The sequence below is a fragment of the Podarcis filfolensis genome (assembly GCF_964270895.1).
Source record: "Podarcis filfolensis genome assembly, chromosome: 3".
NCBI classification, from domain to species: Eukaryota; Metazoa; Chordata; class Lepidosauria; order Squamata; family Lacertidae; genus Podarcis; species Podarcis filfolensis.
The window spans coordinates 64079023-64104232 of NC_139606.1; the positions used below are offsets into that span (position 1 = coordinate 64079023).

The following is a 25210-nucleotide window of genomic DNA, read 5'->3' on the forward strand; positions in this document are numbered from 1 at the left end:
TTGGTTATATTTTGTTGAAAATAAGTAAGAACTGATACAAATTAACCTGACTTTTGGATTTTAACTGGAAAGAATACTAAGTTACTAAATCCCTCTAGAGGAGGATTTGGGACATTACAAGAATGGCTGGAAAAGGGAAAATTCAGGCTGGGCTGGACAGAATATTTGTTCTCCTGGGAAAGTTACAAGGTCAAATTGAGGTTTTGTCTACAAATGTAACAACCTTGAGTTTAAAAGTAAATAACATTACGGAACTTGATAAGGACTTGACTCAGGAAGCCCATGCAGCTGGACAAAAAGAGGACTTTGAGAATTCTGAAAGTGTGGAGAAAGAGATATATGTTGTTCCTGAGGAGAAGGAAGGAGGAGCTGTAACCTTGCAAATGACAAAGGAGAGCCAGAGGCCTGACATCATGCTCAAAAAGGGAAACAAAAAATCAAACCAAAGGCCTGACAGGATGATTACAAAGGAAAATAAGTACTGGATGATGAAATTCTGGTTTAAATTGGTGAAGGAAGAATGGAGAGATTCCTTTGTGTGGAGACCTGAAGATCTATGGATTACAAATTTGATTAAAGTGGAAGCTGGAGTCTTGGTGACAATTGGACTTTTGGACCTTGCTTTTAAGTATGGAGGTCTGGCTGGAAGAAATTTGGACTTTATTGAGACAGAGCTCCTCTGAAATTTGGAGTTTAATATTAAGGACTATCAAAAAAACCGGCAGAGAGGAACTGAGAGAGAATTAAGAGCCTCGGATGTGAAATCTCCAGGCTGATAGAAGATTAAAACTGGACATTTGTTGGGGATCGGAACCGGGAAAGGGGGTGGTGGGGTTTGAGAATCCAAAGGGTGTATAATTATGATCTGTCTTTTTTTTTGTTTGGTTATTAATATGAAAATTGGGAAATTCGTGGAATGGAATCAGGGTCGACTTTAGGAAAAAGATTTGTGTATTGAGGTACAAATATTGATGTTTATAAGTTAAAATAAGTTAAAAAAAATGAATTAAATATAAAAAGGTTAAAAATTGGGGATAAGAACTTGTTGAACAAACAACTTGAATTGGAATGCAAGAAGGGGAAGTGTGGGGAAGTCTGGGAAATATGGTAATGAAAATATGGAATTGTAAATTTTATGTGTTTTTAAATTTTTCCTTTTTCCTTTTTTTTATTTTTTGTTTTTTTTATTTCTTTTGTATTGAATTTGAAAATCCTAATAAATATTTCATTAAAAAAAAGAGAAGTGTTCATGAGGACTTAAAAAAAAAACTAAGCTAATGCAGAAATATGGGAAACTGAATTAAAGATCGGAAAAATGAGTAATTGAAGGAACCCAAAATACAACCCTGCCTAAACTGAGCGGGAGAATTCATCCCCCAGTCTAGATCTGGGGACAGTTCCCCAAAGGGATTACTTGGCCCTGGCAACATTGAACCAGAGATCAAAGGACATGGCAAGCTACTAAGGAGGGCTTGAGGCCATGCTGCACATATATATTCACATATAACTTTTAAATAAATATGTGATAGGTCCCTGCTCATAAAGTTCTATCTCTTACAATTTGCCCTTATGGAAAATAAGATGTACTTCTGAAGTGCGTTATCAAATTTTTAATGAAATAATAAAAAATTACTATTACAACCCTCTTCGTGCTCTTGAATTTTTGTGCCCTATTTTTATCTTCCTTTAAAGTCTTGATTTTCATTCAAGTACTGTCTTCTGAATATGATAAAAGTGGCATGTTAGAGGATGCTTAAATCAGATGTATTTTCATACATATTAAAGATGTATTTTTCTGTGTGGAATATTACTGCATTCTAGTTATTGCTGCACTGCATACTTTTCAACTTACTCCAGTTTAGTAAAAGGAGCAAGGTACTGTGAGTCTTGTGGTGCCTTAAAGACCAATGAATTATTATGGCATATGCTTTTGTGGACTTTCGTCTGTTTTATCAGATGCATGCAGTGTTATCCTGTGTTATATACACACAGCCTTGTGAGGAGGACTTGTAAGCAGTTAAGTCTTAGGGAAATCCTAGAATCCTAGAATTATAGAGTTGGAAGGCACCATGAAGGTCATCTAGCCCAATCCCTTGCAAACTAGATCATACATTGATGGAATCTTTCAAGGAGATGGTGTTTATAAGTGGTCCATGTTTCACAAGCACACAATAAGGTTGGTAGTACAAAAGCTTTGTAAACAAGCATTTTGGTTTCCCTGTGAATGTCCCGGTCCTCAAACACTCTGCATTTCAATCGGGATAAAGTTGCATTAACAGACCTCAGGCGATGCTGGATTGTGGCGTTGTGGAAAGATAGCGGCCCAGGTAGGCAACTCCAAAAAATTATACATATCACTTGGGAAGACAGGCGAACTAATGTCAGTGTACTGGAAGAAGCAAAGATCACCAGTGTTGAAGTAATGATTCTTCAACATCAACTCCATTGGACTGGTCATGTTGTTTGGATGCCTGATGATCGTTTTCCAAAGCAACCACTCTATTCCCAACTCAAGAATGGAAAGCGAAATACCGGTGGACAACAAAAGAGGTTTAAAGACTCTCTCAAGGCAAATCTTTTAAAAAAAAAGGTAGTATAAACACCCAACAATTGGGAAACACTGGCCTGTGAGCGCTCCAATTGAAGAACATCCTTTACCAAAGGTGTCATGGACTTTGAAGACGCCTGAACCCAGGACAAAACATGCTAAGAGGAAGGCACGTTTAGAAAACCCTCACTTTGATCAGTTCCCACCCGAAAACCTGTGTCCCCACTGTGGAAGGATGTGTGGATCTAGAATTGGCCTCCACAGTCACTTATGGACTCAGTGTTAAGACCATGTTCATGGAAGACAATCTTATTCGGCAACAAGTGATCGCCAAAGAAGAAGATCATACATGATAGATAACCATACAACCTCTGCTTAGAAGCCTCCAAGAAAGGAGAGTCTACCACCTCTTGTGGGAATCTGTTCCCCTGTCGAATTGTTCTTACTGTCAGACATGAAATTAAGAAAAACACAACACAGTGATAATTACCTAATTAACTATGTTAATTTTCAAAACAGCTGTTGCTAGCACAGTAGTGTTATAACTTAATTACAGAATCATTGCCTGCCTTTTCATTTCTTTCTGACCTGTCTATTTACAGCCCTGCCTCAAACCTTGCGTATTAATGAATGCACATTAATAAACACTCACTGCTCGCATATCTGAAATACTGACAGTGTTTTCCATTTGTGACTTCTGAATATAGAAAACTGTAGAGGGCACGTTGAAAAGGACCCCCCCCCCAAAAAGGAGGGGGGGAAATGAAAATCACATTTTCCCCTCCCCCAACCATGAAACAAAAGGCAAGGTTTGGGGATCAGAGCTTTCTAATTAAGCAGAACTCTGCAGGTGTGCATTGAAAAGCAGCAGCTCTCCCCCCCCCCCCCGCCCAATGATGATAAATGATGACAAGACTGGATCCATGGTGGATAAATGTTATTTCACAGAGATTATAAATGCAACAAACCATTTATTTTATTTAAGAAAATTTATATACCGCTTGATTGTAACAAAACCTCTAACCATAGCTCCAAGTTAGGTCAAAGAGATGAAAATGGAGAGTCGCAGTACTGTACATTGACTGCAGCCTTAGATCAAAATTGACTCCACTGTTTTTCTTTTGGAAAGGCACTAAGGCGTGAGTTGAAGGATAAAGAGCAAGCCATTTTGAATGCTGTAGACCAAGCACGAGTGTTCCTCGCTGATCAACCAATCGAAGGCCCCGAAGAACCAAGAAAAAATGTACACTCAAAGTCAGGTCAGTTTTTAAACCCAGCTTCTTTGTTGAATATGTGATTCCCCTGGTGAATATTCATTGTTCTCCAAAGAACTTTAAATGAATTGTGTGTGGTCTAGGGAACGCCACAATAGTACCATTTAAATAAAATAAATGAATAAATCCTGACAGTTGGAGAACATTATTATAGCTGGTGAATTGTCAAAGACAAGAGATTGGGCAGTTTTACAAGTGATACTGTCTGTTACTGTGTATATTGCTGTTACTGGTGCAATGCAGTTTGGTGTAACACTGCTGTAGAAACATGATATATAAGAAACAATTTTCTGATTGTCATGACAGTTGCAAAATGTTTTGCCCAGAAGGCTCCTGATCAGGTATGATTATGTTACCTTGAGCACTGTTTTCTGTTTTAAGTTTTACTAGCCTTACGAATATGTTCTGTGCATATCAGGGATGGGGGGATGTGGCCCTTCAGATGTCTGAGACACAATTCCCATCAGCTTCAGCCAGTGGTCAAGGATGATGGGAGTTGCTATCTATCCAGATTCCCATCCTTGTTTTATAGCAGTACAACTATGCATATCAAACACAGAACCAGAGTGGGGATTCAGATACTCGCTCACATTGTATATTATACTTTCAAAATACATAATAAATTCGGTCTGTTTTTAGAGCACATTAACAGGAACAAAATGCATACTATGGTACACTGCTTTTAGTTCATGAAGTCTGCAATCCTAAACACACAAGAGATTTATTTGCCAGAACGTAAAAAAATAATAATCTTATTTCATGACAGCTTTGTTGGCTTTTCCTGGCCTGCTTTTCTATTGTTCTATTAATTGGGAACAACTGGTGTTGTAAGAAACTATCTGTTGCATAAACACATTTTAATTTTATGCAATTGTACTGTGTGCACAACTTCGCCTTTCCTAGTTTCTTCCTCTTTGACTTCGGGTTTCCATTATGAATGCTTGCTGATTAAAACAAAGGAACATTTTCCCCAGGCTAGTTCTTTGCCAGCCTCCTTTACTGGATCCTGTCCCCCAGCTGTTTTGAACAGTCAGATGGATACTATGCTACATTAGGTAGCTTTGATGAGATGTATAATATAGCTGATCTAAATTGGGAGAATTATTATGAAAAATATTTTCCAAGTTCAAATTTGTTCAGACCACTGCATTATGAGAAGATGGTAATCAGTAATATTCATTCAGTAGTTGAGTATATTAGGCTGGCGAGCACTGCTGTGGTAAATTGCCTCATTTAAAGACTAGCTGGGTTTTTAGTAGCTAATTAACACCTGGCTTCTTTCAACTTAATCATATTTATAAAAAAACACACCAAACAAATGATACAATCACCAATTCCGAAAGCTTCAGAGCTTTCAGTTGTGCACATCATTAAGAAACCACATAACACCCCCCCCATCCTACCCTTGGGCATTTCCCATTTCCTTTGTTTTGGATTTGGGAGGGGAAATCCCTTTGATGCCAGTGCAGCATTCTCTTCTGGGACAGTCTTTATTGGGAGAGGATGACCCCTTGGTCCATGTGTGCCATATTTCTGATCCCGATTTCCAACTTCCCATTAATTAGAGAGAGTAAACATTAGACATGCTCAAGTCATGCTGTTGGCCATGTTTGGCCCTTAGATAAATGTGAGCTGTGCAGTGATGCTAGTGGTTGACCCCACTGCAAGAGGCTGGGAAAACTAGGGCCAGATCTACCATGCATATTTGAATCCAGGAGAAAGGGATGGTTGAAGAAGTAGCGGCTCAGCCATTCTTTTATCCCTGGGCCAACTAGTGATAGCCTTTGGGTGAACATTTGGCTCTTTGGTGGTATAGGAACCACAGCAGTTTGGATCATTTCTGTGCTATCATTCTAACACAGTGCCAGTGCTTTCCGTCATGGAAACTGGGACACTACTGGCAGGGCTACGGTCCACAGTATAGGTTCCTCTTACTTGGCCCAAAGCTTGTCAGACTATTCCAGAATCACCAGTATAAAGCAAGAAGGGAAAGGACTGCAAACAGTGAGTTGTACCCAGAGATGTTCTAGCCAGAAATTCTGGCAGTGGAGCTGTCCTGTAAAAAGTTGTGCAAAAGAACATGGCAAATACTGGAATTAATTTTACATGTAGATGAAGTGTAGTTACTAATAGAGTCTCATAGGTAAAGGGACCCCTGACCATTAGGTCCAGTCATGGCCGACTCTGGGGTTGCGGCGCTGATCTTGCTTTATTGGCCGAGGGAGCCGGCGTTTGTCTGCAGACAGCTTCCAGGTCATGTGGCCAGCATGACTAAGCCGCTTCTGGAGAACCAGAGCAGTGCACGGAAGCGCCGTTTACCTTCCCGCCGGAGCGGTACCTATTTATCTACTTGCACTTTGACGTGCTTTCAAACTGCTAGGTTGTTAGGAGCAGGGACCGAGCAACAGGAGTGGAGATTCGAACCGCCGACCTTCTGATCGGCAAGTCCTAGGTTCTGTGGTTTAACCCACAGTGCCACCCGTGTCCCTAATAGAGTCTCATACTCATGAACTATTAGCATTGACTCCTTCAGAACTACTGGTTCATTATAAAGTACAAGGTTTTTAATTTAGAAGGGATGTCATAGACCAGGCACATTCATTGACTTCCCTAATCCTTGGACTCTGATCACTAGTCCTACCCCCTCTCACCACTTTTTTTTTTACATCCAGACATGTAGGCATATTCCTAGGTATCTTGGGGTATCTGCACATATTCAATGCCTAGCTGGCATGGTCTTGCAATGCATATATATTTCTTGCTACATGGAGGTGACTTTGAAAACATACTTCCTGTCACCATTTTGTTTTACCTAATAATGGCAGGATGCAACAGAAGTCCAAAGCTTGATTTGGCAAGAGCTTTGAACAAACCAAAAACTTTAATGAAGTGAAAAAAAAGAGATATTTGAGAAGCAAACTGGTGAATATTGGTGAGATCCCTTGGTAATATCAAGTAATTATGCAGTTGCAAATGTTACTTTGATAGATCTGTCATTCTAAATTAAGCATTCACCATCTGTTCTGCCTTTTAATTGCAAAGGCAAAAAATGCAATAAATCATAGTTGAATCATAAAAGAAATACTTGTTGCAAGTGATTTACACAAATGCACTTTATTTATTAGACAGCTTGACATGGCTACATATTGCAGGCTTAAAGAACAGAGGTGGAAGCCATCGTTAGCCAGGTGTTGATACTGCGCATGTGATCTGCAAAGGCAAAGTTTATTGTGGTGATGACAAAGGCACACAAATGGTTCCAGCTAATTATGATTTTAACAGTCCCCCTTAAACTCTGTATAATACTCTGAACATGCCCAGGTAAATATTTTTTGGTCTGATGAATTGGTTAAGAAAAAACACAGAGAATGCAAGTCCTATTTACTTGTGACATTTCATTTTCTGTAGAAAAGTTAGCGTGGAAATAACTTTACTGCTTTCAAAGGAAATAAAGCCAAAGTATTATACAACTAGAGTAATAATTGAGAGTTGCTATTGGCTTACCACTTATGGTTTGCTTGGAGCAAGACAAACCCAGTAGTCATGGTTTGGACGCAACACTCCTGCATGGCAGCAGGAGAACAAGGGGACAAGCAAAGTGACTCCATTTTTTACTGTCACACACCCACATTCACATTTTGCTAGGGGTTGGCTTAGCATTGCAGCTATGTCTGATACCTTCTGCCATGACCATTAAGCACAAGTAAGCGCAGGTAAAAGGGACAAGGATTTTAATGCCACACATTTGTGGGAAAGGATAGTGTGTAAAGCAACTGAGTCAGCACAGAGTAGCCTAGTTTATGTAACAATGTTTATTTTAGGGTGTCTATCTAGTGAGGTCTGCTATAGACAAACCAAACTCGTTAAGCCCAACCTTGAAACTGTATCCATGCTTGCCTGTTGTCTAACCCCCCCTTTCTCTCAGCCATTCTTTTTCTTTTTTAAATGGCTGCCATTAAAAGTACTTTCCCTAAAACTAGACTTGTCATTTTGGAAGCTCCACTGTAACTCATGTTGAACAGAGGCTTAATAAACCCTTTATAACTACGTTAACTTTAAATAATGTTGTTGCAACTGGGGCTGAAAGTTAACTTGTTTTCCTTTCCTTTAAGCTAGTAGAATAATTCAGGGAGCTTTTCATACTCCCCGAGTATCTGCTGAAGTAGAGGTAGTATAATACTTTGAAGCCAAACTTCATACCTCTTCCCTGCACTCTGTTTTCCTTGTGTCATGCCTTTTTAATTTGTAAGCCTGATGGAAGGGCCCGTCTCTCATTTTTATTGTTTAACTGATGTGACTGGAAAGGCAATTATTGTCTGAAAAGCAGGATAAACTACAGTAAATAAATGCATTAGATAAATAAATAGAAAATGGCAGCAATCAGTGTGCAGTGGTTTTTGCCAAAGGTGTTGTGTGTTATCAAACCAGCTTCTTACATGGCAAGCTGATGAAAAGCTGCTGCAAAGAAAGCTGTCACTACTAACAAACTTCTCATTAGTACTTTTACTCTGAGCAGTCAATGTAACTATGAATGTGGCTTCAGCTTTCCTGGAATTGGTAGGTTGCTCATTAAAACATGTTGGGATAGCAGAATGCCAAGCATATTTATGTGCAAGATACAGTCATATCTTGAGTGAATAGATTGCATGCATCTTTATAGCTCATAAAAGTACATTTGTCAGCCTTCAGCTCTGCAGTAAATGTCTTTTTAAAAATCAAATTTACAAGCAATTCTAAGGCTCTCTTCTAAAATGAAAAGGAAGGCATGAATGTAATACATTCGTGTAATGGTTATATGGGGTTGCTCGTGCGTAAGTTGCCGCCACTCTTGGCGAGGTTGCCTGGTTAAACCTTTTTCTGGCTGGACAGCCCTTCACTTCGTGGCTGTTTCAGTCGCTAGCAGAATCCGTCAGTGGGCGTTTCTTGAACTTCTTCCAGCAAAGAAGTTCTTTGACGCCAAGTCTACGCCTACTTTCCCTGTGCGGAAGTCTTCTGCGCAGGGTGGGTGTGGGTAGCGGAGGACCTGTGCTCTCTCCGCTGGTCTCCGGCGAAGAGTCCTGGAGCCCCCTCTCCGATTCCTCCATCTGCCCCCCTTTATCCCTGGTGTTACGCTGATTTCCTTCCCCAGCCGATGAGTCCCCTCTCTCCCTGCTGGGCCCTTCTCCGGCATCGGCATCGTTTGGGAGCCTTGCCTCCACTCCTGGCTCCGATGTCAGTTCCCTGACATCCACCTCCCCCCCAGGACCCCCTCCACCCCCGGCCCGACCTTTTGACCCAATTTCGTCCCTTTCCTCGGCCAACGATGCGGGGAATCCCCAGAAGGAGCTGTCGCCAAACTCTGAGGATTCAAACTCCGCTTCCCACCCGCTCCGATCTCTTCCCGCGGGGTGGCCCTCCCAGTCCGATTCCTCTTCCTCTGACGCCTCTCCTCCCTCCTCTTCGGAGGCAGGAAAACCCACAAAATCCTCTTCATCATCTGTGGTTCCAAATTGCTCCTCCCAGAATCTCGCTAGTGGTTTAGGTTTATCTGGGAACAGGCTATGGAACTCCTTCATAAGATACCCATGATTGATAGCCTCCGCGGGAACCCACGTGTTTTCTCACTCGGGTTCTCTCTCCCAAGCCACCAAGTACTCCACCTGGCGCCCTCGCCATCTTGAATAGAGTATTTCCGTGGCTTGGTTGTGGAGTTCCCTCTCCTCTACCTGCGGGTGTGTGGTGACTTCTCCCTCTCGCCCCGGGAATTCCCGCAACTCCCTGAACGGTGAGAGTAGGGACCCATGGAACACCGGGTGTAACTTCATGCTATCCTGTTGTGTTACCTCAAAAGGTCCCAGCCGCCTTGGCCGCAACTTCTTGCACCCTCCCTTAAAAGGTAACCCTTGGGTTGACAACCATACCCGGTCTCCCACCCGTATGGTCTCCCCTTCCCGACGGTGCTTGTCTGCCTGCCTCTTGTAAATTTCCTTGGCCCGTTCCAAGTTCATCTTAAGTTGTTGGTGCAAGGCCTCCATTTCTTCCACAAGAACTGCCTGGTGACAAGCAACATGGTTTTGTGTTGACCAAAATGCCCCGCTGTTGGGTTGTCGTGGAGTTGTTTGAGTACCCTTCCCCTCAAGGTCTCCCCCGGTACGTACAGCGCTCCCTTGTAGTACAGTACCCCTTCCTTTTCCTCAAACCCTCCATGGTTTTCCCTTCCGTCTCTGAGTTCCCTGATTTTTGTTTGAGTGAATTTGTCGTTTCTAGTAAGCCCGGCTAGTTCTCGTTTCCCAACCAACACTCCCACACACACCCATCGGTTCTCGGGGAACACGTGTCTGACTTCTGGTGGTCCCTCTCCTTCCATGTACTCCGGCTTCCGGGATAGAGCATCTGCTCTTACGTTTTCCTCTCCCGGCACGTACCGGATCTCGAAGAAAAACTTGGAGAACTCCTGTGCCCATCGAACCTGTCTCTGGTTGAGTACTCGCGCAGTCCTCCAGTATTCCAAGTTCTTGTGATCCGTACACACCTGGATCTTGTGCTGCGCCCCTATTAGCAGATGTCTCCATCGTCGAAATGCTGCATAAATTGCAAGCAGTTCGCGGTCATACACCGTGTAGTTTTGCTCCAACTTGCTCAGCTTCCTCGAGAAAAAGGCGCACGGCCTCCAGCTCTGCTGGTCCCCCGGCTGCAACAGTACCACTCCGATGGCCCGGTCTGACGCGTCGGTCTCCAGCCTCATTGGCTTCTGCAGATCCACGTGCAGGAGCTGCTCTTCCGAAGCGAACGCCTTCTTCAGCCTTTCAAAGGATTGCTGGGCACTTTCTGTCCAGACGAACTTCTTTTTGCTACTGAGACAATCTGTGATGGGCGCTGTCAAGTGGGTGAAGTTCTTGATGAACTTCCGGTAGAAGTTGCTGAACCCTAGGAACCTCTGCACGTCCTTCCGGGTTTTGGGGGTCTTCCATTCCAGCACCGCCTGCACCTTGCTGGGGTCCATAGCTAGGCCCTTGTCTGACAACTTGTACCCCAGAAACTCGACTTCTCTGGCGTGAAATTGGCATTTTTCCAGCTTGACCCACAACTGGTGCTTCTGCAGTCTCTTTAGCACTTCCCTGACGTCTCTGACATGTTGCTTCTCGTTGTCCGAATAGATTAAGACGTCGTCCAAAAAGGCTACGCAGTTCTTGTACAGCAGGGACCCCAACACGTGGTGCATGAACACTTGAAAACAGGCGGAGCCCGACTGTAATCCAAATGGCATAACTAAGTACTCAAAGGCCCCCAGGGGGGTGAACATGGTGGTTTTCCATTCGTCCCCCTCCCTCATCCTAATCAAATTGTACGCTCTCTCCGCTGGTCTCTGGCGAAGAGTCCTGGAGCCCCCTCTCCGATTCCCCCACCCGCCCCTCTTTATCCCTGGTGTTACGTTGATTTCCTTCCCCAGCCGATGAGTCCCCTCTCTGTCTGCTGGGCTCTTCTCCGGCATCGCTTGGGAGCCTTGCCTCCACTCCTGGCTCCGATGTCAGTTCCCTGACAATTCGGGACCTGAATTTATCCATTATGAAAGTGCACTTGCCATTACACAGCAACTCTGAATTAAAGTTGCCCTTCAAGTGCCCTAACAATCTGTAGAATCTTGTTTTTAATTAACGTGCAGTGGAAACTAACAGTGGATAAGAAACTTAATTTCTGGTCCCATATCTGGTGCCAGTCTTCCTTTTCCACATTGCCGCTTGTGATTCTTGCTTGGTTCTTCCTTTCAGACTGTTCCCCCAGCCGACATCCAAAGCAACAGTTTAATATGTTGATAAACAAGAAGACATTAATATTTACAACAATAGTAACAACAACAACAACAACAACATAGAAAATACCCTGCTGGATCAGACCAATGAAGGCCTGTCTAGTCCAGCATCATGTTACCCACAGTGGCCAACCAGATACTTTTGGGAAGCCACAAACAAACATGGTTGCTTTCTAGCAGGTGGAATTTAGGGGTGTACTGCCTCAGCTGGGACGCGGGTGGCTGGCACTGTGGGTAAAACCTCAGCGCCTAGGACTTGCCGATCGTATGGTCGGTGGTTCGAATCCCCGCGGCGAGGTGTGCTCCCGTCGTTTGGTTCCAGCGCCTGCCAACCTAGCAGTTCGAAAGCACCCCCGTGTGCAAGTAGATAAATAGGGACCGCTTACCAGCGGGAAGGTAAACGGCGTTCCGTGTGCTGCGCTGGCTCGCCAGATGCAGCTTGTCACGCTGGCCACGTGACCCGGAAGTGTCTGCAGACAGCACTGGCTCCCGGCCTATAGAGTGAGATGAGCGCACAACCCTAGAGTCTGGCAAGACTGGCCCGTACAGGCAGGGGTACCTTTACCTTTACCTTTACCTTTACTGCCTCAGCTATAGTTTTCTGGTGGTTAGTTGCAATCACACGTGGGTATTTTTGTAAATTACTGGGCTGTGTTAATATCACAGATGGTATGTCCTGTTGGAGGGATCTGCCGGCATCATAAAAGCCATTCTTTTCTTACTGGTGACATATAAGCAACTTACTGTACTTCATTAAGTATTATATTAACACTGTCACAAGACATTACACACTACTCTTAGGTCCCCATATACTTGCTTTTCTCTTGTTACCTGTTCAGCTTCCCTGGACTGCAAATGTAGTTGAGTTTTGATTCTGTATTTGTCTGGCATTTGAACATTGCTTGTTTCTAAAAAATACCTTACATAAGAAGAGTCTTCTGGATCAGGCCAGTGACCCATCTATTCCAGCATCCTGTTCTTACAGTGGCCAATCTGATGCTGTGGGAAGCCTGAAATTCAGAGACATACGGCACATTTTTACTACTTAATTGGATCTTGTCTTGAGGACCACCTGCAAACACACTGGGTCTCACAGAACAGAGGATGCGAGTGGCAAACCAAAGCGTAATAATCAGCATTAATAGGCACCTTGTTAAAAGCATACTGTGCATTTGTGTAGAACAGCAAATCCTTTCAATTCCATGTCAATCTGATTCTTTGAAATGCCTTCTGTTACAGAGCTGACCCCCGAAGAGAAAGCACAGAAGATTGCCAAAGCTATGCGTAAGCAGTCTGCAGAAGTGAAAGAGAAGTGGGAAAGCCTAAATACCTGTGCCAGCAGTTGGCAGAAGCAAGTGGACAAAGCGCTGGAGAAACTGAAGGACTTGCAGTGTTCTATGGATGACCTAGATGCTGACCTGAGAGAGGCAGAAAATGTGCTAAATGGTTGGAAACCCGTTGGAGATATACTGATGGATTCATTACAGGATCACATTGATAAAACAACAGTAAGCACAAATGTATTCTTCAGTGTAATGCATTTTGAACAAATGCCTATGTGTGAATGAAATTTAGTCTCTAACAATGCATCCAGCCATTGCTGTGCTCTGAATTAATGTTCCAAGATAGCAAAATATGTACAAATATCTCTTTCGTGTACGTTATCAGGGAACACATGCTTTATTTGCTTATTGACTCCAGTTATATAATGTTCTAAATTCAAAAATCCCAGAGCAGTGCATAAATCACATTTTCAAATAACAGAGGAAAATCAAACCATGAAATCATCTTAAACCTAAAAACAACAGCAAATAAACAACTCCATAGATTCTTCTACTAATCAAATTTTCCTGAGCCTAATTGGCAACAAACTCAGAAAGTCTCAAAGACTAGAACAAAAAGGCATGTCTTCCATGGGTGATAAAATTGGAGTTGAGGGCCACAACCAAGAAGACCCTCAACCAGGTCACTACTCCTTGGGCCACTACTCCCAGCACCACGAATCTCAAAAGGTCCCTCCAGTGATCTCAGGGGTCAGACTGGCACACTGAACCCTACCAAGTATTTTGGCCTTGAGGATTTACGGCTTTAAAAGTCAATGACAGGACCTTGAATTGGGCTTGGAAGCAAAGAGACAGTGAGTGCAGATCATGGGGAATCAAACATTCTGCAGCTGTTGCAACTAGCGAACCATTTTCAAGGTTCAAAGGTACAAAACAGAGTGCATTGTAGTAATCCAGACATAAGGTTACCAGGTTGTAGATCAGTCTAGGAAGGCTACCTCAATTCAGGAATGATCGTACCTGGTGAATTAGCCATAGTAAAAATAGGCACTCCTAACCACTGAGGCCACTTGAACATCCAGTTACAAAGATGGCTACAGAAGTACACCCCCAACACATTTTATTTCATTTCATTTTAGTGAAATAGCAGCACTGTGGTGGGAAGATGGTATAGATTGGGTGGCTGGGAAGGTTAACATGATCAGAGGGAGGCACAAATAACTTATGAAGAGCAAAAATCCTACATGTTTATATTTTTAAACTCTCATTTTGAAGGGAAAATGTGGTATAAAAGTGCAGTAATAATTTTCCCAAACTGGAAAATCCTTATGGCTAGCCTGCCATGAAACAAAATAAATCTGCTCCTGTTAATGTTTTTTGAACTCCCAATATGTTCCACGATGCAAGCTTAGGTGTTCATAAATCATACTGCAGCAACTCTACAAATCCTAGGCTATAAAAAGCCTAAGGCACAAAATCTAAGGAAATGGTTCTGAAGTCAGTGGGTATTTTAGTACTGGACTTAGAGGCTTCTTGTCTGTCAATTCATGGATGATCTAAAAAAAACATAAATCGTACTACGTATCCTAGCATCACACACACAACACCCTCTTCGTGTTTCTTTCAAATAATGATTAAGCAAAATTCACTGGAACTTTATTTATATCCCCACAGAACATAATCAAACTTGATTTATATTTTCTGTTCTGTTGTTTTAAGCATAATATGCCCACCCTTTCCCCATTCCCATTTTAATAGAAACCAATCAGTTTGCAAAAGCTTCGTTTTGTGAATACCACTTTCTGCCTTTAAGAGGTAATTAGTTTCTTCTTAATTGCATTTGTATAAAGGAAGGTAAGGATAAGCTTATTGTGTTTTCATTATGTCAGCCTGTTAGCAAACCCAAACAAAAATGAATGATATAATTGACTGACTAGTAGCAGTGAGAAGTCAGAAACTTTTGCTGATTAGTTGGAAATATTAAAGGCCCTGGCTGATGAGCATATTGCTTAATTTTCATGATTTACTGAGGTAATGTGCAGTTCACCAAGCCAGCAAGGGCCCCATATGAACTGAAATGCAGTGAAATCTGATGCTTATTGCTGAATTTGAATAAATAGTAAGTGCTTGAGGGTGCTTCATGTGCTGTCTGACTCTGGTCTTTTAACATGTTTTGTTGAGAGTACATACATGTTTCCTGTTCTAGGCCTTTAGAGAAGAAATTGCACCAATCAACTTGAAAGTTAAAGCAGTTAATGATTTATCCAGTCAATTCTCTCCGCTTGACCTTCATCCATCCTTAAAGATATCGCGACAGCTGGATGATCTCAATATGCGCTGGAAACTTTTACAGGTATTCTGTTCTTCTCTTCAATGGATTAAGAGTGAGAGGGTGTCCCTTTATTATTCTTATTCTCTATTGCAGTACAATTTATCATTAATTTTGACTGCTTTAGTAACAAATTGCAATGAAAGAGTCTCTTCTTTTCTCTCATGGGTGATAGCTTCTCTTTTCTGCTGATATCAGCAGTTTAGTGCAGGGAGGGGATGGAATTAATATCCAAAGACACGTGTACATATTTTGGGCTTGTATATCCATTAATCATGGCTATTAACAACTTTTGAAAGTTTGTGTGTATATAAGTAATTCTTCCGTTGTACCAGAATCAGTTTAGTCCTGCTGGCCACATGACCTGGAAAGCTGTCTGGACAAACGTCGGTTCCCATCAATTTCACTTTATACATTTGTAAGTTGCATTTGTGGTCTCACCACAAATGTAGCTATCACCACAACCCTTTGCCCAAACATTAGGCTTCCCCTTAGAAACAGCTATCGTTCTTACGGTTGCTCTTCATGGGCAGAGCTAGCTGGGTCTACCCTTCAGTTCCTCAACAGGCTGCCATTCTCCAGGTTCAGCAGCAGGCAAGTAAAAGAAGGGTGTGGCAGACTAAAGTTGGTATTTTATAGCTACAGAACTTGTAGTGAAGCAGTCGGGGAAAATGGATCTCAAATTTGGGGCAGGTTCTAGGCATATTCTGGAAGCAGCATAAGGTGGGTATAGTATAACCTGATGACATTTACAGATCATGCTAAACATATTTCACATGCTCATATATCTCCCAGAGAGCAATAATGTCACCATTCCCATGCTACCCTGGAGACCTAGGAACATACGAGGCAGGGTGCAATGTGATCTATCTAGCCCAGTAAAGAAGTTTTGTTGTTTTTTCCTCCTTTTGCAATGCTAGATGGCTTAGCAAGGTCTTGATTGGCCTGGGGGGCAGTCATTCCACATTGCACTATTGATTTCAGACTTCGAATGGATTCATTTCTGCCTTTGAATATTCCAGGAAACCAAAAAGCTTCCATTAAATTCCTATTGCCTTAATTGTCTGAAACTTGTGGAAGAACATCTAGTGGGAATTTCATATTAAAAGAAAATTAGTCTTCTGTACTCCATTCAAACTTGTACCAAGAGTTTTGCGTATTTCTATTTGCTTCCTTTTCTGCGTCAAGACCCTATTTCAACCTGAGAAGAAGAAAAAGTTGGAAGTGTGAAATGTTTGAAAGTGGAGAAAAATGCCCCCCTATCTTTGACATCTGCGACCTGCTGGGTTTAGATGTAGTCTGCTGAGAAACAGTGTGTCCTGTGAGATGAAATTATTAACATTTCTGATGCATCTCTGTTTCTTGCAATGTAATTTGTGTTTGGAATGCTTTTTATGCCTTACGGAGATTTGACTAAGCAGTCAGACTCCTGCTGGATGTGCAAGTGCAGTTTAATTAGTAAACCAGGAGGATATCTGCCCATCCTGTCAACCAGCAAAACAGCATGCTCCAAAGTGGTTCCTTGTAAAGGCAGCTGTAAGATCAATAGAATCAAAATTAGGCCTGCTGACTACAGATATTTAGACAAGAGAAGAGGAGAGAGAAGCAAAAAATTTCAGTGGAGACAGTATTAGTCACTGTGAAAATCTTATTTATTGATTTGCATTGCTTACAGAAAGATCATTATTCATTTGTATTTAAACATTAAAAACAAGAGAACAGATGCAAATGGGCAGAGTAAACACATCTGCAGTACATCTAAAGTCTATTTGCTAAAACTGTTTGTAAACCATTGTTTGCAATGCTGGCTGTTAGAATGGCTGTTAAGAATGTATGATCACTTGAAATTAATGGTTTTCCTTGTATATGTTTGTACATGCAGATATCTGTAGAGGATCGCCTTAAACTGCTACAGGAAGCACACTGGAACTGTGGACCCACATCTCAAAATTTTCTATCCAGTAAGTGTTAGTAAAAGAATCTGCTTGATAGTGTGTTCTTATACTGGAGGATGTAAAAGGAGATTGAGGGACATTCTAGGAGTAGATAAATGTGGTACTTGGCAGTTCAAATATCTCTTATTTTCACCTGAACAGTGAAGTCATTTGTGTATATGACCTCAAGGCTGCTATTCATACGAAGTTCAGAAAGTAGTGTCTAAGCAGGATTGGATTCCTAGATAGGTACAATGCAAGTTTACACACAAATTTAGATATTTGGAAGGGGTGGAGGAAGTAGCTTTCATCATTTTTCAGCAATTAAACCTATCTACAGCATCTGGAATCCAGCATTTCTAATAACTTGACAAGAGAAAAATACAGAACAAATAGATGGCTTGCCATTGAGCATTCTCTGGGGCAAAGACATTAGAGAACATCAGCTCTGATTGCCTCATTTTAATAAGGATAATGTAGAGATAGACAAGGGAAACCAAAGTGGTTGATGGTCTGCAGAAACTCCCTTACGAGGAAAAGGACATTCTAGCTTAGTATTAGTTTAGAAAAACCCCTTCATGGATCACTGCCTTGCCGTGGCGAAGGGGCTTGAAGAACTCAGAGAAGCTATGAACTATGCCGAGCAGGGCACCCAAGATGAACAGGTCATAGTGGAGAGTTTTGACCAAACGTGATCCACCTGGAGGAGGAACCGGCAAGCCACTCCAGTATCCCTGCCAAGAAAACTCCATGGACAAAGACAACAGGCATATAAAAGTTATGACGCTGGAAGATGAGCCCCTCAGGTCGGAAGGCGTCCAACATGCTACTGGGGAAGAGCGGAGGACAAGTACAAGTAGATCCAGAGCTGATGAAGCGGCTGGGCTAAAGCCGAAAGGACGTTCAGTTGCGGATATGCCTGGAAGCGAAAGGAAAGTCCAATGCTGTAAAGAAAAATATTGCATAGGAACCTGGAATGTAAGAACCATGAACCTGGGTAAGTTGGATGTGGTCAAAAATGAGATGGCAAGAATAAATATTGACATCCTGGGCATCAGTGAACTAAAATGGACAGGAATGGGCGAATTCAGTTCGGATGACCATCATATCTACTACTGTGGGCAAGAAACCCGGAAAAGAAATGGAGTGGCCCTCATAGTCAACAAAAGAGTGGCGAAAGCTGTGCTGGGATGCAATCTCAAAAATGATAGAATGATCTCGATACGAATCCAAGGCAGACCTTTTAACATAACAGTAATCCAAGTTTATGCACCAACTACTGGTGCTGAAGAAACTGAAATTGACCAATTCTATGAAGACTTACAACACCTTATAGAAGCGACACCAAAGAAGGATGTTCTTCTCATTATAGGGGATTGGAATGCTAAAGTAGGGAATCAAGAGATAAAAGGAACAACGGGCAAGTTTGGCCTTGGAGAGCAAAATGAAGCAGGGCAAAGGCTAATAGAGTTCTGTCAAGAGAACAAGCTGGTCATCACAAACACGCTTTTCCAACAACACAAGAGACGACTCTACACGTGGACATCACCAGATGGGCAGCATCGAAATCAGATTGATTATATTCTCTGCAGCCAAAGATGGAGAAGCTCAATACAGTCAGCAAAAACAAGACCTGGAGCTGACTGTGGCTCGGATCATCAGCTTCTTATAGCAAAATTCAAGCTTAAACTGAAGAAAGTAGGAAAAACCACTGGGCCGGTAAGATACAATCTAAATCAAATCCCTTATGAATACACAGTGGAAGTGAGGAACAGGTTTAAGGATTTAGATTTGCTGGACAGAGTGCCTGAAGAACTATGGATGGAGGCTCGCAACATTATACAGGAGGCAGCAACGAAAACCATCCCAATGAAAAGGAAATGCAAGAAAGCAAAGTGGCTGTCCAATGAGGCCTTACAAATAGCGGGGGAGAGAAGGCAAGCAAAATGCGAGGGAGATAGAGAAAGATACAGGAAATTGAATGCAGATTTCCAAAAAATAGCAAGGAGAGACAAGAAGGCCTTCTTAAATGAGCAATGCAAAGAAATAGAGGAAAACAACAGAATGGGAAGAACCAGAGATCTGTTCAAGAAAATTGGAGATATGAAAGGAACATTTCATTCAAAGATTGCCATAATAAAGGACAAAAGTGGTAAGGACCTAACAGAAGCAGAAGATATCAAGAAGAGGTGGCAAGAATACACAGAGGAATTATACCAGAAAGAAATGGATGCCTCGTACACCCCAGGTAGTGGGGTTGCTGACCTTGAGCCAGACACCCTGGAGAGTGAAGTCAAATGGGCCTTAGAAAGCACTGCAAATAACAAGGCCAGTGGAAGTGATGGTATTCCAGCTGAACTATTTAAAATTTTAAAAGATGATGCTGTTAAGGTGCTACACTCAATATGCCAGCAAGTTTGGAAAACTCAGCAGTGGCCAGAGGATTGGAGAAGATCAGTCTACATCCCAATCCCAAAGAAGGGCAGTGCTAAAGAATGCTCCAACTACCGCACAATTGCACTCATTTCACACGCTAGCAAGGTTATGCTTAAAATTCTACAAGGAAGGCTCAAGCAGTATGTGGACCGAGAACTCCCAGAAGTGCAAGCTGGATTTAGAAGAGGCAGAGGAACCAGAGACCAAATTGCAAACATGCGCTGGATTATGGAGAAAGCCAGAGAGTTCCAGAAAGACATCTACTTCTGCTTCATTGACTATGCAAAAGCCTTTGACTGTGTTGACCACAGCAAACTATGGCAAGTTCTTAAAGAAATGGGAGTGCCTGATCACCTCATCTGTCTCCTGAGAAATCTCTATGTGGGACAAGAAGCTACAGTTAGAACTGGATATGGAACAACTGATTGGTTCAAAATTGGGAAAGGAGTACGACAAGGCTGTATAGTGTCTCCCTGGTTATTTAACTTATATGCAGAATTCATCATGCGAAAGGCTGGGCTGGATGAATCCCTAGCCGGAATTAAGATTGCTGGAAGAAATATCAACAACCTCAGATATGCAGATGACACAACCTTGATGGCAGAAAGTGAGGAGGAATTAAAGAACCTTTTATTGAGGGTAAAAGAGGAGAGCGCAAAATATGGTCTGAAGCTCAACATCAAAAAAACGAAGATCATGGCCACTGGTCCCATCACCTCCTGGCAAATAGAAGGCGAAGAAATGGAGGCAGTGAGAGATTTTACTTTCTTGGGTTCCGTGATCACTCCAGATGGTGACAGCAGCCACGAAATTAAGAGACGCCTGCTTCTTGGGAGGAAAGCAATGACCAACCTAGACAGCATCTTAAAAAGTAGAGACATCACCTTGCCAACAAAGGTCCGTATAGTAAAAGCTATGGTTTTCCCAGTAGTGATGTATGGAAGTGAGAGCTGGACCATAAAGAAGGCTGATCGTCGAAGAATTGATGCTTTTGAATTATGGTGCTGGAGGAGACTCTTGAGAGTCCCATGGACTGCAAGAAGATCAAACCTATCCATTCTTAAGGAAATCAGCCCTGAGTGCTCACTGGAAGGACAGATCGTGAAGCTGAGGCTCCAGTACTTTGGCCACCTCATGAGAAGAGAAGACTCCCTGGAAAAGACCCTGATGTTGGGAAAGATGGAGGGCACAAGGAGAAGGGGACGACAGAGGACGAGATGGTTGGATAGTGTCTTCGAAGCTACAAACATGAGTCTGACTAAACTGCGGGAGGCAGTGGAAGACAGAAGTGCCTGGCGTGCTCTGGTCCAAGGGGTCACGAAGAGTCGGACACGACTAAACGACTAAACAACAACAACAGTTTAGAAAAAAAAATCAAGTGAGGAGGGTGGGGGCATGATAGTGGTGTATAAAATTATACACGGGAAAACACGGTTAGAGAAAAGTGCTTCTCCCTCTCCCATAATACTAGAATCCAGAGTCATCCAGAGAGACTGAATGTTGTAAGATTCAGAACATACTGAACAAAGTACTTCTTCACACAGTACATAGTTAACCTATGATATTTGCTACCACCAAATAGTAGTAATGACCACCAACTTGAATGGCTTTCAAAGGTGGTTAGACAAATCTGTAAAGGATAAAGCCATCAACGGCTGCTGCTGCTGATGGCTATGTATCACCTCGAGTATCAGAGGTGGTATGCCTCTGAGTTGCTGCTGCAACTGTCCGTGCTGACCACTGAAAAAGCTGTTGTAGCTTTGGATGGGTGGAATAGAGAGTAGAGCTTCGTTCTAGGTGTGGTATTCCCAGAACTCTGTCTAGAAGGTAGAGGTGGATCTTCACTCCCAGGTCCTGGAATTCATATTCAGTGCTTTCTTATGACTGAGCTTAATTGTAAAACTTAACTATAAATTATTTATTTTCGTCATAATTACCCCATTTCTTTTCTTTTCTACAGCCTCTGTTCAGCTACCATGGCAGAGATCAGTTTCACATAACAAAGTTCCATACTACATCAAGTAAGTTGGCCTTTGCTCCTGCTATAATTGTCTTAGAGGAAAATTCACAGGATCTTTGAAAGCTCCATTAATCCTCAGCTGCCTTTCCTCAAGCTGGGGGGATCATGTAGAAATGCTGCCATAATTAGTCTCACTAGCTGAATTTGTATATGTGTTTTGACAGGCTTTGTCTTCCTTTTCAGTATCAGTGCTTAACATGAATAGAAAACAATACTGCAGTCTTACTTACTTTGTTCCATGGATATTTATATTATACACTTACTTGGTCACATCAGAAGTGCCATTAAGTAAAGGGTACCATCAGTGCATGATATTAGAAATGTGTTTTTGAAATTTGCTGTGCCTGAATTCAGGGTTTAAATTATAAAATCAAATTTTCAGGGTAAGCTGTCTATTTAAGCATATTTGAAAGTCTTCTTTTAATTAAACTTTGAGATATGTCATTTGTATTTCCTGTCAAGCTGTGAATACTGAATGAACCCTTACCATCCTATGTGTGGATTTCCATCCCTTTGGCAATTAAAATATACACACTCCCACACATTTTATGTAGAGTTACTCAGTTTAAAATAGTATGAAGTCTGTTACATGCTCTTATATTTACTTTTACTGTGATTTCTCTGGAATTGGCTGTTATATCTGGAAAGTATTGTAAACTGAAACAATGCTGGAAGTAATATATGAGAAATATAGGCATGACCTACCAGAGTTACCCATTGCTTTCAAAGGGCAAATGATTTAAATGCTGAAGCTTCTCCAGTTGAAATTACTGGGAGTTTTTTTAATGGTGCTCAACCATGTCCTTAGGGCAAAATTATGGCTCACTTTTATGCATATTGGGCTTCTTGCTTTAAGACTTAAACTCTTCATCAACTCATTGGGATAAAAGTGGGATAGGAAAGGATAAGCAAGAGTTTGGACTACAAGTAGGGAATGCCAATTATAAATTAATTGGTAGGCAGATTTTTTTTGGTTTTGTACACATACTCTAAAAGACCATGGGCTGTATTCCACTTACTCAGAGTTGACCCACAGAAATTAATGGACCTAACTTAGTCATGTTCATTAAGTCAATATAATCTGAATAAAACATGGTTGAATACCATCCCATCTTTTAGTGAGTAGAATGCTCTGCAGATTAGCCTAGTGGTTTGCTTTTTTTCATTTCTTTATTTAAATGACTAGCATTAATAAAACTGAATCTCTCTCCACCCCCCGCCCCAGTAATGATCATCTCTGTGTTTACAAATGAATCATTCTGTGCTTATTCATCAGTTTGATAAAAGCTATTCCAAAGAAGCTGTTATACTACCATATCATAAACCGCTACATTCCATGCTTTTGTTGTTTCTGAAGGCATCAGAAGGAATATATCCCGGTCCTTTCCAGTCTTGGTTCATGCCTAGTCATGGGACTACATCAGTCTTGATTGATATGAAAGATGATCTTTTTGGAAATAATTGGGGGAATGTGAGCCCATTGATTCTCCTTGAGGTTTCAGTGGAGACTGGCCTGTTAGGACAAATGGAACATTTCCCTACCAATCTCAGTCTGCATTCTGCCAGTCCACACCTTACAACAGCCACTGATTGTCAGCTTCCCAATTAGTCTCAGTGGGAGTGCAGCAAGGAGGAGGATAGGGACAAAACCAGAATTAGTTGGCTCTGCTTGCCATTGGCTCTTGCTGCACCTACAGTTCTGCCTTACCAGTCCCCATGAGTGCCAGACCTCAGTGCATTTGTAGTTAATCAATGCAAGTTAATAGACAAAGTTGCTTTTGAAAGATCATTTCCCCCATATACCACCTGGTTGCCAGTTTGCATGTTATTTATGCCCCGAAGTGCAAGACCACTTCTGGATTGATTTGCAAATGAAAGTACCATCATCCCTTGCTATGTTTGTTGCTCATGTTTGTCAGATCCTTTATATACAACAGGGAGAGCTGACAAACCATGAAAGTGTTTTCATTTACCCTTTCTTCTTCTAGGAAGCTGGAAAGTTTAGTTTTTATATTGTGCCTGTATCCTTTTTTTCTGAGCTAGCCTAGAGGGCAGAGGAGAAATAACAATGCCATCAATAATATAGTTAATCAAATGGATTAGTCTTTATTACAAGCCCGATTCAGCAAGGGTGCAGTGATTATCTTTTTTGCTTGCAGGGCAGAGCTGGGTTGAAAATTAGCCACTACTTTATTAAACATATATCAGTATCCAGGGAAGCATCCCTTTAGGGTCAGGGCTGCTACAGCCTAAACAACAGGATTGTACAAAGCAAAGTGGCTCCAGGCAGACATACATGTATCTTGTATGTACAAGATACCCCAGGCTGCATTCCGCCCTCCTGGCTTTCTCCATCTGTAATTTCAGGCTTATCTTGGATATTTTTGAACCATGTGCTCTAGCATAGCAATCTTGAGTTCAGTAATTATAACACAAAGAATGGCAGACTGCTAATAAATTGATTCCATTTGATTCCACTGCAAAAACAGGTAATTCAAAACTCTAAATTGGGGGGGGGGAGACTTGAGTAAGGAGAATTTTATAAGACTTCTCTAGGCTTAAACATCCACTTGGGGGTATTGTTTTCATCCTTCAGTTGTCAAATAATTCCAGGCTCAAAAAGTCCCTGGTGCAGAAGAACCTTGAAGTTTGCAGGTGAGCCCTGCCCATTAACCAGAGTGTTGACAGTTGTTGACACTATGCATATCCACTGCCAAGGCAAAGCACTGGTAAACAGAGAACAGGCCAGTTGAAAGAGAACCTGTGGAAGTGTTGTGATAAAGATGGAAAAAATGGCTAAAGGTCAATGAAGGAAACAAATGCAAATTTGTTCCCAGCTCCATCATGTGGATACAGCTTAGCACTCAAATGTGTTCTGTAAATTCATGAGTGAGCAAACAATGTTCAGATAAAGGGCAAGAGTGTCAGATTATTTTTTGACAGGAATTGTGAGCCCACAGTCTCATATTTATGACTTGCACCACTGAGGTGGTGATGCCTCAGGTCTTGCTTAGCCTGCTTCCACCCCTTCGTGCTGCAATATTGACGCAGAGTGGGCTGTATTGGCTGTGCAGACTATGGAGAGGCCAAGCCATTGTCCATTTTTCATAACCAATACACAACTCGCTTCACCGTGCGGCCTGGGCAGAAACGAGCCCATGCTTAATAGCAGGAGCAGTGGATGATGTACAGATTAGTTTATTACTCAATTATCTGAATGATTTTTCCAAAGTGCACCTTGGGCTGATCTCTAGAGGGCAGCTTAGAGGTGATCTAAGTATAACTTCAGCTAGACGATAAATGTGGCTGCCCTGGAGGACAGTCTGTGCTATCTTGTTTTCACCTCAACTTAAAACATTTTAAAAAATTGTTTTAGGGTGACTAGGAGGTATTTTAAGAAACAATTATGCTATATATATACTATTAACAGCTCTGTTGTCACACAAATCCATAGGACTAAAACCTTGCAGCCAAAAATGGGAGGTTAGTTCGAATAAATACTGTATGTGATATTCAGACCTACTGTCACTACCTATTGCTGCTTGGGCTTCATTTGCCAGTTCACAGTACTATAGTGAAGCCATTTGTGGCTGAATT

General features: G+C 42.0%; 1 protein-coding gene across 2 annotated transcripts in view; it reads left to right on the plus strand.

Annotated features, from left to right (window-relative positions):
- The window catches only part of UTRN (utrophin), a 317035-nt gene that overhangs the window by 229994 nt on the left and 61831 nt on the right, over window positions 1-25210 (plus strand). For both annotated transcript variants that reach the window (XM_083607527.1, XM_083607528.1), the window contains 5 exons: window positions 3678-3807; window positions 12851-13119; window positions 15101-15247; window positions 17106-17184; window positions 21554-21614. In XM_083607527.1, coding sequence (XP_083463653.1) covers window positions 3678-3807; window positions 12851-13119; window positions 15101-15247; window positions 17106-17184; window positions 21554-21614 — 686 coding nt within the window. The remainder of the gene's footprint in view (window positions 1-3677; window positions 3808-12850; window positions 13120-15100; window positions 15248-17105; window positions 17185-21553; window positions 21615-25210) is intronic.